The following is a 14,183-nucleotide window of genomic DNA, read 5'->3' on the forward strand; positions in this document are numbered from 1 at the left end:
CTAAGTATATGTAAACTTCAGACTTCAACTGTGTGTATATATACAGTATATATATACATATATAATGTGTAGTACCAGTCAAACGTTTAGACACACCTACTTTTTCTTTATTTTTAGTATTTTCTGCTTTGTTGAATGTTAGAAGACATCAAAACTATGAAATAACATATATGGAATCATGTAGTAACCAAAACAGTGTTACATTCTTTAAAGTAGCCACCATTTGCCTTGATGACAGCTTTGCACACTCTTGGCATTCTCTCAACCAGCTTCACCTGGAATGCTTTTCCAACAGTCTTGAAGGGGTTACCACATATGCTGAGCACTTGTTGGCTGCTTTTCCTTCACTCTGCGGTTCAACTCATCCCAAACCATCTCATTTGGGTTGAGGTCGGGTGATTGTGGAGGCCAGGTCATCTGATGCAGCACTCCATCACTCTCCTTATTGGTCAAATAGCCCTTACACAGCCTGGAGATGTGTTGGGTCATTGTCCTGTTGAAAAACAAATGATAGTCCCACTAAGCGCAAACCAGATGGGATGGCGTATCGCTGAAAAATGCTGTGGTAGCGATGCTGGTTAAGTGTGCCTTAAATTCAAAATAAATCACCAGCAAAGCACTATCACACCATCTCCCCCATGCTTCACAGTGCGGAGATCATTCATTCACCTACTCTGCGTTTCACGGAGACGCACATTTGGACTCATCAGACCAAAAGACAGATTTCCACCGGTCTAATGTCCATTGCGCGTGTTTCTTGGCCCAAGCAAGTCTCTTCTTCTTATTGGTGACCTTTAATAGTGGTTTCTTTGCAGCAATTCAATGTTGAAGGCCTGATTCACGCAGTATCCTCTGAACAGTTGATGTTGAGATGTCTGTTACTTGAACTCTGTGAAGCATTTATTTGATCTGTGATTTCTGAGTCTTATATGAACTTATCCTCTGCAGCAGAGGTAACTCTGGGTCTTCCTTTCATGTGACGGTCCTCACGAGAGCCAGTTTCATCATAGCGCTTGATGGTTTTTGCGACTGCACTTGAAGAAACTTTCAAAGTTCTTGAAATTTTCCGTGTTGACTGACCTCTGGTAATTTACCAAATAGGGCTATCTTCTGTATACCACCCCTACCTTGTCACAACACAACTGGCTCAAACGCATTAAGAAGGATATAAATTCCACAAATGAATAAGGCACACCTGTTAATTGAAATGCATTCCAGGTGACTACCTCATGAAGCTGGTTCAGAGAATGCCAAGAGCGTGCAAAGCTGTCATCATGGCAAAGGGTGGCTACTTTGAAGAATTTGTTTAACACTTTTTTGCTTACTACATGATTACATATGTTATTTTATAGTTTTGATGTCTTCACTACTATTCTACAATGTAGAAAATAGTAAAAATAAAGAAAAAACCTTGAATGATTAGGTGTCCAAACATTTGACTGGTACTTTGTGTGTGTGTGTGTGTATGTATATATATATATATATATATGTATATATATGTGTGTGTGTGTGTGTGTGTGTGTGTGTGTGTGTATGTATGTATGTATGTATGTATATATATGTGTATATATATACACTACTGTTCAAAAGTTTGGGGTCACTTAGAAATGTCCTTGTTTTTGAAAGAAAAGCACATTTGTCCATTAAAATAACTTTAAATTGAAATACAAATACAGAAATACAGTGTAGACATTGTTAATGTTGTGAATGACTATTGTAGCTGGAAACGGCAGAATTCTTTATTTTTAATGGAATGTCTACATAGGCGTACAGAGGCCCATTATCAGCAACCATCACTCCTGTGTTCCAATGGAGGACAATGAAGAGGCGACTCCGGGATGCTGGCCTTCTAGTGAGAGTTGCAAAGAAAAAGCCTTATCTCAGACTGGCCAATACAAATAAAAGATTAAGATGGGCAAAATAACACAGACACTGGACTGAGGAACTCTGCCTAGAAGGCCAGCATCCCGGAGTAGGCCTCTTCACTGTTGACGTTGAGACTGGTGTTACTATTTAATGAAGCTGCCAGTTGAAGGCTTGTGAGGCGTCTGTTTCTCAAACTAGACACTCGAATGTACTTGTCCTCTTGCTCTGTTGTGCACCGGAGCCTCCCACTCCTCTTTCTATTCTGGTTAGAGCCAGTTTGCGCTGTTCTGTGAAGGAAGTAGTACACAGCGTTGTACGGGATCTTCAGTTTCTTGGCAATTTCTCGCATGGAATTGCCTTCATTTCTTAGAACAAAAATAGACTGACGATTTTCAGAAGAAAGTTACTTGTTTCTGGCCATTTTGAGCCTGTAGTCGAACCAACAAATGCTGATGCTCCAGATTCTCAACTAGTCTAAAGAAGGCCGGTTTTATAGCTTCTTTAATCAGAACAACAGTTTTCATAATTTCAAAAGGGTTTTCTTATGATCAATTAGCCTTTTAAAATTATAAACTTGGATTAGCTAACACAACATGCTATTGGAACACAGGAGTGATGGTTGCTGATAATGGGCCTCTGTACACTTATGTAGATGTTACATTTAAAAAATCCCGTTTGACAATAGTAATTTACAACATTAACCATATCTACACTGTATTTCCAATCAATTTGATGTTCTTTTAATGGACAAAAAAATGTATTTTCTTTCAAAAACAAGGACATTGCTAAGTGACTCCTTGTGGTTATTTTTATACTTTGCAGCCCATTGGAGTAGCACTACTGCTTCTGAAATGTAACACTTTTTTAAAATGAATACATGAAATCAAATTTGAAATCAAAAGTCATGTGTAAATGGAACATTTGTTGTATAAATGTGTTCTCTTCCATGGTCAAGATGAATATACTAGATTTTGGAGCTGTATAGTACAGCTAAGCCAAGGGTCAGCGAGGCCTCCCTCTCCCCACTCTGGGCTCCTCATCCTGGGACACTGGCCACAGCTCCCTGGCCTCAGCCTGGTTCAAGTAATCCAGGATAGGCTGGTTCCCACCAGCACGGCCTATTCTCGATTACTTGTTTCAGGAGGCGGCTGACCTCTTCCAACATGGCCCTCTGGGACAACCACACATACAGATACTTGCACGCTTTCCCTAACCCACAGACGGAATGAGAAGGAAAGAACAGGCAGACCAAACCGGGAGGCAGGCCTCATTTCTAACCCTTATTTTAACATTCATGTTCAGTTATGTTTTTTATGTTCACGTTCTATTATTTTCTGAAATGTTCAACCAGGTTGTTGGGTGGATGAAAGATGGATCCACTTGTGCTCACCAGCCTCTGTTTTTCCCCCCACTGTTGCCTTTTCAATTATCCAAAACATTAGTCTTGTTAAACCAGGTGAGTAGACTTGTCACTAGCCAGTAAATAAGGTTGATCAGATTGAAGATCAATAGATACTGTGGTCCTTAGGGACTGGAGTTGTGTGTGTAGTTTCTCCAGTCAGTTAGTCCATAGACTAGTGTTCATAGATGGTCGCTGTTAGATAGCTGTACTTGATTCTCCTAGCCAGATGCTTATGGCCGTGCTGTGATGTGTCCCAGGTTTACGTCCTGAAGAGGCCACATGTAGACCAGTTCCTCCAGAGGATGGGAGAGCTGTTTGAGTGTGTTCTCTTCACTGCAAGTCTTGCGAAGGTAACATTTCTTTTACTGTTGATTTGGAGAATTAACTGGTATTTATTCCATTTGCTCCCCCTGGTGGTGATGATATATGCCTGTTAGAAAAAGTAGCAATTCCAGCTATGTTCAGTCGTCTACCACCCAACATACCACTCTCCCCTTACACACTACTCTCTGTCCTACATCCATCCGTGCCTGGCCCTCTCGACCTTTCTGTTTCTATCTTTATGTCTTATCCCCTTTCTCTTCTTCCTCCTTCCTCTGTCTCCCCTGCAGTATGCAGACCCAGTGACAGACCTGCTGGATCAGTGTGGTGTGTTCGGAACGCGTCTCTTTCGGGAGTCCTGTGTGTTCCACCAGGGCTGCTACGTCAAGGACCTGAGCCGCCTGGGCCGCCAGCTCAACAAGACCCTCATCCTGGACAACTCCCCCGCCTCCTACATCTTCCATCCGGAGAATGCTGTGAGTGCTGCTGCCTAGCCCAATCTTTCTCTGAGCTTTACTCTAAAGGACATACTGGCCTGTCCCAATGTTGAATCACTGAGGTGATCTCCCTGTTTTAAGCTATTTGATGATGCCAATTTTATTTTCTGAATGTGTGTTTTGTCTAAACTGTGGAAATCAGTGTTTCCCAACTGCGGAGTGGCAGGAAAGGGTCTTTCCGTCATTAATAGCCTTCTCTAAAATGTAACTGTTTTATTCTGATTGTGTGTGTCCTCAGGTGCCTGTGGTGTCCTGGTTTGACGACCTGGAGGACACTGAGCTGCTGAGCCTCCTACCCGTCTTTGAGGAGCTGAGTGAGGCGGATGACGTCTATGCCAAGCTGCAGCAGCTACGAGCCCCCTGACACAACACGCCAGAACCTCCCCCTCTCAGCCAGACCACACCCATCAACCGACGGAAAAAGCCAAACCTTACTTACATACACGCACTTTGTGTGCGGTGTTAGTATCCTAGACACACTTGGCGGTGTGTTTGTTTGGCCCCTGAACTGTGTGTTTGGACGGCTGTCCACCGCTCCTACTGTCCTCCTCCTTCTCAGTATGTTAGCTGGTGCTGCAAAAACTGCTGTCCCGGAAACAATCCAACAAACACAATGCAAAGTGGCTCACTCTTTTCTCATTTTAAAATCGGAACTCAAACACATACTATTACTCCAATCATTCAAACTGACTGGCCAGGTCTTTGTTTCTCCAAAAACAAGACTTTGATTTTATAGTGACACAAAACGAATTGTGACACAAAACAATGGACTCTGCACATCACCTCTCTGCTTCGACAATAATCTCAGTAGAAACACGTTGACGAAGGACTCTAAAGCATTGCAAGGAAACGGCAAAATCCACATAGTGATTTAATTTCAATTTCTTAGTACAACAGCCTCTATAAAGGCTGTTTTTAAGGACTTTTCTCTCCTGAATGGATTGATTCCTTCAGGAAATTCATTTTGGAAGTCGAGGCCGTCATGACATAACTAGACATGACAGTACATAAGATGATAGGACCTCATTTGACCAGACCTTACATGGGGAGCAAGGGATCTCCATCTTTGTGCCTTCTGTATAAGAACAAAATAATTAAATCTGTTTTTGTTGTGTTTTTAAAGAAGGAAAAAAAGCTTTGTTCCTTGTAGAAAATGGTTGTTCTTTTTCAATCTTTACGCTTTTCTATACATTTTTAAGATGTCTTTTAAATGTTGGATATGTTGGTTAGAAGTACAGATGATGAATTTTGTAATGTCTGGGATGTTGAGGAAGAACAGCCATACATTAAGAGCCTCTGTATGTTGTAGTTACATGAAATCCTCCATTCTCATTTGCTGAAGATAACCTCAGCCAATAGGGATCATTACAATCCAAGGGGTCACACCCATCGTGTAAATGCAGTGGTGTAACAAACCCTGCCTCTATGCCGATTCACCCTGAGATGCATCAGTTACAGGATACTTGAGCTGATTCACCTCAACTTTTAGCGCACTCAAAAAAAATAACATTTAAATGAACAGACTGATTTAGACTTCGTGTTGCAAATTTGGAGTAATTCTCTGCTGGTATTTAGTCTTCTAAGGATGCCATAGTGGATAAACCAAGGCCTTGTTTTAAAATTATTCACATTTTGTGTCAAGCCTTCTGGGTGCCATATTATTTGGTTAGCTTGGGGGACTTGTATAAGCTGCTAAGAGTGAACACAATGCACACTAGTTTAGCCCCCACCTTAAGCCCTTTCTCCATACTTTGCCAAGTCATTATTTAAAAATGTATTATATTTTTGGTGAGATGTTTCTACATTACTGAGACTTAAAAGTATGTCTGATAAATTATCTTTGCGTTATTGCCTGTTGTTCTAGAAGGTCTACGGTACTCACTGCCATATCTCAGGTGTTGTACACATTGTGGGGTGGCAGCGGTTTTGTGGTGCCATAAACTGGATGGATTTAGCAAGAGATGTTTTACTGCTCAAGTTGTAATTTAGCACACATAGACATGCCCAGGCCAGACTAGTCACTGCATCCCAAAGAGATTTTGTTTTGTGGTTTTATTCACAAGATAAAGCGCCTTCTCATACTATTACACTATGAAGTGCCTAAGGTTTCTTTCTGCAATAGAAGCTTTGGAATAAAGCACGAAGGATCTCCATCCCCATTTTTTATTTTACAATTTTATAACTGTTACCTGTCTCTCGTATTTGGCTGAAATTGAGTATCCATAAAACTCTTTACCAAGTAATCCTCCTCCGCTGTTTCATTTGGATTCAAAGAAGTGGCCGTGTGTTATGATGTTGTGGACCCCACACCCATACTGTCAGAGAAATATGTCCATTTAGGCCTACTCCATGTCTCCCAATCTATAGTTTCTGTTCTTTAGATATTTGTAAGCATTTTAATCTCTGGGTGTGTCCCAAATAGCACTCTATTCCTTATATAGTAGTGCTGTATGGGATGTTAAGTTGTCTCTTCTGGTGGTGGGACGTGGTAGAGGGTGCACAGAGCATGACCTGACTGTCTTATGTCTGAAACACTAAAAGGTAAAGTGGGGTTAGACATTCATTTTTACAAAAGCTCAACACTTTTATTTTGTGGAGGTGGGTGGGTGGGTTGGAGGGGATGGGAAACCAAATATTCACAAATTTCAATTAAAGTGTTTTCTGCTTCACTTTCCTTTCTTCTAGTCGAAAGAACCAGTCTTGTTGCTTTAAAAATGCATCACTTAATTGTCAGTAATGGTGATTAGGTTAGAGGCCCACACATGATACCTGGTATATTCAGTCATAATGTCTGCTGACATGAAATGACTAGATGTAATTAAATATATTGACATTCACATCAGAAGTGACGTGTCGAACCCTAATTAGTAATGTTTTGGATAACTGTTTCGGAAGGAGTTAACGTTCGTCCCTGATAGCGAGTTAATATGTAACGCCCACGAAGGGCATGCTTATGGCCCTCAACCAAAGTGACATCAGACATGTCCTGTGTTTGATTCAAATATAGTTTTACTGTTAGTGAGAAGTACTAGATTTCATGATCGCTAAGCATCTGAATGATGCTAGGATAATTATAATAGTATTCATTTTATCTTACTCATACGACAGTTTTTATTTTCTCAAAGTCCTGGAAAGAAAGAATGTAAAGAACTGGAGAGAAATGTATTTGAAATAGATTGTCCTAAACAGTCCATCTGTAAAAAAAAAAAAATTTGGTGACTTATCAAGAGAATTCTTTGTAATTATTATAATTTTTTTATATGAAAGCCATATGTATACAAAGTCACAATATTTTAGAAACATTGAAAGCAAAGAATGGATAGTGTAGCTCTAAAAAGCTTTCGCTGTTCTTTTGTTTTGGAAATGAATTATTCCAATTTAAAATATTTTGGCCTTTACAAAATATGGAGATCTATTTTCAGTGTTCAGTTGGCTTACTTTCTGTATGGATTCTTAGATGCCAACCAATCGGAACAAAATGAGACATGAGTCCGAGGGTACAATCGATTGATGCAGCGTTGTTTTTATGTATATATTGATCAATCTATTGGATAGATTGTCATGGTGACCAGTCTAGTATTCTTCTGATAAGTGATGGATGAGATTTCTGTTTGGATAAAATAATTTCTCCATTTTTGTTTTTTGTTAACTGGACTCTGTTGGATTGATTGTGGGGTTGGGTCAGGTTGTGTACAATGAACAAACTTCAAATTTTGCATAGAAACTATGCAGTAATACATACAGTATAATGCAAAAATTATAAAACATTACTCTTGTGCACGTCTGGAGTTCAAAATACTGTTTTTACAGCTATTTTATCAAACAAATGTAAGACTCCTGCATTATATTTTGGCTTTTTTGTTAAACTAGCAATTCTGAAAGTTGTTTTTCAAAGATGGAATAAAAACATTGATTAGTGCATGTGTGTCTACTGTAGTGCATTTGTGTCCGCATCTCCAGAGAGCAATTAGATCTCATAATTCCTAATCACACAGATTTGCATTCCACAAACAATATATTTGAATCAAAGTCAAATTCAGAGGGGGCATCCCAAATAGGACTGTTTTCCCTATAAAGTGCACTTTTTTGACAATGGCCCATAGTGGCAGTAGTGGTCAGAAGTAGTGCACTATGTAGTGAATAGGGTTTCATTTGGGACGCAACCAATGCATAATAATCATAATAATATGTGATGAACATGTGTTACGAATCAGTGGCCATGTTACAGTTTGGGCAATAGCAGAGGGAGTGGTGACGAGAGAGGTTTTTGTCCACCCAAAATCTGTCCACGAAAATAAGCCTACGAAGTGAGGATTTTTTTGTATGGAGGTCAATGAGTCAAATTTTGTAAACAAAAAATATAATTGCTAATTTGTTACATGAGGCTTATTTGATTGAATATAAGTTTCGTAATGAATGGTTAGGTTGTTACAAATGCAATGATATAAGTGGACGTACGTGGCATTTCTGCAGTGGTTATAAAGTTAGAGGACTCATGATATAACCCATTTAGCATGGACTTTGCCATTTTAAAGTAGTCAACTGGGTGGGGATTCCTATGATTTCGAAATCAATCAGCCAATGAAAAACATAGCAAGGGCAGTGCCATTGAGGCTGTCACAAACGCTGTAATGGCACAGATACAAAGATGAGTCCTCTTATCTATCTCTATGCCCTGTTGTTGAAACACTTAAATGCCCTCTCATTGGCTAGAATGGTCAGACCTGATCTCGCCTGCCTTCATCTTTGAGGACATGTATTGCTTGCTCTCTGGGGTTTTAGGTTTGGTTTCTGTTTAAGCAATTTGCAACAACTGCTGATGTAAAAAGGGCTTTATAAGTAGATGCGATTGACGTATTTCCATTGTTAGAGCGGTCACTTGACTATCTTGTCAATATAACACAATCTTTGGCAATAGCTAGGGCAGAGGTGGGGCTTATATAATGAAAGTGGGTCATTCTGATCACATAGGATTGTCCAATCATAGAGGTCAGCATGAGGAAATGTGGCTCCTTCCCTGGGTTGTTAACTAATCCTTTTATGTTTCACTAATCTTCCATTATTTCCATTCTGCAGGGGTTTCCCTGAGAACAGATCACTTGTAGTTGTTCCATGTTCTGAATGTGTTTGCATCAAGGGTGAGGTAGTATAGTCACAAACTGTGACCAGATTCAACATTATGAAGCTCTGTACAAAATAAACTCAGCAAAAACAGAAACGTCCCTTTTTCACGACCCTGTCTTTCAAAGATAATTAGTTAAAAATCCTAATAACTTCACAGATCTTCATTGTAAAGGGTTTAAACACTGTTTCTCATGCTTGTTCAATGAACCATAAACAATGAATGAACATGCACCTGTGGAACGGTCGTTAAGACACTAACAACTTACAGACGGTAGGCAATTAAGGTCACAGTTATGAAAACTTAGGACACAAAAGAGGCCTTTCTACTGACTCTGAAAAACACCAAAAGAAATATGCCCAGGGTCCCTGCTCATCTGTGAGAATGTGCCTTAGGCATGCTGCAAGGAGGCATGAGGACTGCAGATGTGGCCAGGGCAATAAATTGCCATTTTCGTACTGTGAGACGCCTAAGACAGCGTTACAGGGAGACAGGACGGACAGCTGATCGTCCTCGCAGTGGCAGACCATGTGTAACAACACCTGCACAGGACCGGTATATCCGAACATCACACCTGCGGGACAGGTACAGAATGGCAACAACAACTGCCAGAGTTACACCAGGAACGCACAATCCCTCCATGAGTGCTCAGACTGTCTACAATAGGCTGAGAGAGGCTGGACTGAGGGCTTGTAGGCCTGTTGTAAGGCAGGTCCTCACCAGACATCACCGGCAACAACGTTGCCTATGGCAAAAACCCACCGTCTCTGGACCAGACAGGACTGGCAAAAAGTGCTCTTTACTGACAAGTCGCGGTTTTGTCTCACCAGGGGTGATGGTCGGATTTGCGTTTATCGTCGAAGGAATGAGCGTTACACCAAGCGTTACACCGAGGCCTCTGGAGCAGGATCGATTTGGAGGTGGAGGGTCCGTCATGGTCTGGGGCGGTGTGTCACAGCATCATCGGACTGAGCTTGTTGTCATTGCAGGCAATCTCAACGCTGTGCGTTACAGGGAAGACATCATCCTCCCTCATGTGGTACCCTTCCTACAGGCTCATCCTGACATGACCCTCCAGCATGACAATGCCACCAGCCATACTGCTCGTTCTGTGCGGGATTTCCTGCAAGACAGGAATGTCAGTGTTCTGCCATGGCCAACGAAGAGCCCGGATCTCAATCCCATTGAGCATGTCTGGGACCTGTTGGATCGGAGGGTGAGGGCTAGGGTCATTCCCCCCAGAAAAGTCCAGGAACTTGCAGGTGCCTTGGTGGAAGAGTGGGGTAACATCTCACAGCAAGAACCGGAAAATCTGGTGCAGTCCATGAGGAGAAGATGTACTGCAGTACTTAATGCAGCTGGTGGCCACACCAGATACTGACTGTTATTTTGATTTTAACCCCCCCTTTGTTCAGGGACACATTATTCCATTTCTGTTAGTCACATGTCTGTGGAACTTGTTCAGTTTATGTCTCAGTTGTTGAATGTTCATACAAATATTTACACATGTTAAGTTTGCTGAAAATAAACCTAGTTGACAGTGATAGGACGTTTCTTTTTTTGCTGAGTTTACATGTTTGTGATGTCCTTAGTATTTTGTACACTTCAACACAAGTCATTTGCCTGTCAAACTTCTCAGGCTGTTAAGGGCTTTCTGGTATTTGCATTATGTTTCCAACTAGGTCGAGAAATACACTTTTGAGTTCTTGAATAAACCTTCCAGACTGCCTCTCCACTGGGCACAGACGTCAGTTAAATGTCTAGTTTTGATTTACATTTGGTTGCGTTGTCAACTAACGTGAAGTCAACCAAAAAATTCACCATGTCATTGGATTTAGGTTAAAAGTTGGGTGTATAAAATAAGAAATTCAATTACCTTTTACTTTTTTCAAATCCAATCAGTTTTCCACTTTTATTCAATGTCATCAAAATATATTTTGTTGTTGTTGAAATGTCGTGGAAACAACTTTGATTCAACCAGTTTTTGGCAAGTGGGTTTGTATGTCTGGCATGAACCATCAGATTTCATAGAAAGCTACAGTTTACTGCCAAAATAATGGAAACATTTGAGTAAATGAGTGATACAAAGTATATTGAAAGTAGGGAATTCCACACAGGTGTGGTCCCTGAGTTAATTAAGCAATTAACATCCCATCATGCTTAGGGTCATATATAAAAATGCTAAACAGGCCACTATGTTGGCTACCATGGCTATGCCCCCATAGGATGACAATGCCCCAACCACAGGGCATGAGCGGTCACTGAATGGTTTGATGATCATGAAAACGATGTGAACCATATGCCATGGCCGTCTCAGTCACCAGATCTCATCAGAACACTTATGGGAGATTCTGGAGTGGAGCCTGTGGAGGATGAATCAGCATTAGTTGGGTAACATAGATAGATAAGATGTTTTATGTACATAATATGCTTATGTGAGATACTTGTCATTAGAATGTCTCCCTTGGGACTATACTGTTGGCAGTTGCACTTTCCCTTCTCAGCTAGGGAAAAGTAACTTGGAGCCCAGAGAGGGGAGAGGTCAGGCTTGTCTTTTACATGTCTGGTAATATGCAGAATATCAGAAAGGGAGAGGTCAGAATGGAACGTTGTCTTCATATGTGAATGTATCTGTTAAACCATGTAAAGGGATGGTGTGATTAAGGGGGAACCAATTATCTCTTGGCTCCACAATGTCTGTGCGCAAGAGAAGGGGGGGTTTACTTGAGATGGGAGAATATAGAGTTGACAATTGAGTTATGCCTTGGATGAGGTAATGTTTTGGTACTATGAAGTACCAGGAACGAGATTAGAACCTCGTCTTAGAGACCAAACTGAACGATAATTTATAGCTAATGCTATCTGGCTATGGGATACTCCTTTCTCAAGTAAAAGGCCCTTTGTGAAGAGTTCTGTGGTTCGTCATGTAAGTTGAGAGGGGTGTATCTTGGCTATAAAAGATCTTGGTATTCTTTTGTAGGCACACTCAGAATTCATTATAGACACTGAATTGATCTGAGAGTCAAAGGGCTATAGTAAAGCTCACATATTATTAAAGATAAAATGTAAGTATAACTCTGACTGGTGTGTGGTTTGTAACTCTCCTCAATTGGTAATCCAGGAAATTGCCACGACAAGCCAGAGTGTTTTCCACCACAATCAACAAGTCACCAAGTTAGGGAATTTCTGGTGGAAGCATGGTGCATCATCCCTCCGACAGAGTTCCAGACTTTTCTAGAATCTATACCAAGGTGCATTGAAGCTGTTCTGGCTCGTGGTGTGCCAACGCCCTATTAAAATACCCTGAGTGTACAAAACAGCTCTTTCCATGATATAGACTGACCAGGTGACTCCAGGTGAAAGCTGTGATCCCTTCTTTGTCACTTGTTAAATCTACTTCAATCAGTGTAGATGAAGGGAGCCTTGTTAAGCCTTGAGACAATTGAGGAATTGATTATGTGCCATTCAGAGGGTGAATGGGCAAGACAAAAGTTTATTGTGTGTATCAAGACTGGTCAAAGGACATCCAGCCATCTGGACATAACTGTGGGAAGCATTGGAGTCAACGTGGGCCAGCATCCCTGTGAAGCTCATTTGACACCTTGAAGAGTCCATGTCCTGACGAATCCGTTCTGATGGCAAAAGGGGGTGCAACTCAATATTAAGGTGTTCCTAATGTTTTGTGCACTCAGTGCACACTTTATTATTTTGGTTTTTCCTTTATTTTGGCAGTTACCTGTACTTCTAGAGTGCAGCTAGATTTGGCTTTAAGGACATCCAGTGAGAGTATTCTAAAAATCAATAACACCATTTGAAACATAATCAGTGTAAAGTGAGTGTCACGTAGCTCTGTGTCTTCATGTGAGATTATCTCATACAGTATTAGCCTCTACTGGAGATGGCTCTTAGGACTTCTCCACAGTATTGGCCTCTACTGGAGATGGCTCTCAGGACCTCTCCACAGTATTGGCCTCTACTGGAGATGGCTCTCAGGACCTCTCCACAGTATTGGCCTATACTGGAGATGGCTCTCAGGACTCCTCACAGTATTGGCCTATACTGGAGATGGCTCTCAGGACTCCTCACAGTATTGGCCTGTACTGGAGATGGCTCTTAGGACCTCTCCTACAGTATAGGCCTCTACTGGAGATGGCTCTTAGGGCCTCTCCTACAGTATAGGCCAGTACTGGGGATGGCTCTTATTAGGACCTCTCCTACAGTATAGGCCAGTACTGGGGATGGCTCTTATTAGGACTTCTCCTACAGTATAGGCCTCTACTGGAGATTGGTCTTAGGACCTCTCCTACAGTATAGGCCAGTACTAGGTATGACTCTTGGGACCTCTCCTATAGTATAGGCCTATACTGGGGATGGCTCTTATTAGGACCTCTCCTACAGTATAGGCCAGTACTGGGGATGGCTCTTAGGACCTCTCCTACAGTATAGGCCTCTACAGTAGATGGCTCTTAGGACCTCTCCTACAGTATAGGCCAGTACTGGGGATGGCTCTTAGGACCTCTCCTACAGTATATGCCTCTACAGGAGATGGCTCTTAGGACCTCTCTCCTACAGTATAGGCCTCTACTAGGTATGACTCTTAGGACCTCTCCTACAGTATAGGCCTCTACAGGAGATGACTCTTAGGACCTCTCTCCTACAGTATAGGCCTCTACTAGGTATGACTCTTAGGACCTCTCCTACAGTATAGGCCTCTACGGGAGATGGCTCTTAGGACCTCTCCTACAGTATAGGCCTCTACTGGAGATGGCTCTTAGGACCTCTCCTACAGTATACCCTCTACTGGGGAGGACCTTCTAATGCCTAGTTATTATAGGCAGCAACTGCATTACAGCATCAATAGTCCATTGTGCAGTGCATCATTTATCAAAACATCTATAGCTCTGTGGCTTCCTTCCTCATACAGCCAGATGCATTTCATGGCAAAGGGAGGGTTATTCATTACTCCCCCTCCCTC

General features: G+C 41.5%; 1 protein-coding gene across 2 annotated transcripts in view; it reads left to right on the top strand.

The window, feature by feature from the left end:
• Positions 1-8,007, top strand: part of LOC129815388 (carboxy-terminal domain RNA polymerase II polypeptide A small phosphatase 2-like) — a 34,406-nt gene extending 26,399 nt beyond the window's left edge. For both annotated transcript variants that reach the window (XM_055869165.1, XM_055869164.1), the window contains 3 exons: positions 3,526-3,618; positions 3,880-4,065; positions 4,325-8,007. In XM_055869165.1, coding sequence (XP_055725140.1) covers positions 3,526-3,618; positions 3,880-4,065; positions 4,325-4,450 — 405 coding nt within the window. In that variant the 3' untranslated portion in view covers positions 4,451-8,007. The remainder of the gene's footprint in view (positions 1-3,525; positions 3,619-3,879; positions 4,066-4,324) is intronic.
• The last annotated feature ends 6,176 nt before the right edge of the window (positions 8,008-14,183 follow it).

The sequence above is a fragment of the Salvelinus fontinalis genome, chromosome 18 (assembly GCF_029448725.1).
Source record: "Salvelinus fontinalis isolate EN_2023a chromosome 18, ASM2944872v1, whole genome shotgun sequence".
NCBI lineage: Eukaryota > Metazoa > Chordata > Actinopteri > Salmoniformes > Salmonidae > Salvelinus > Salvelinus fontinalis.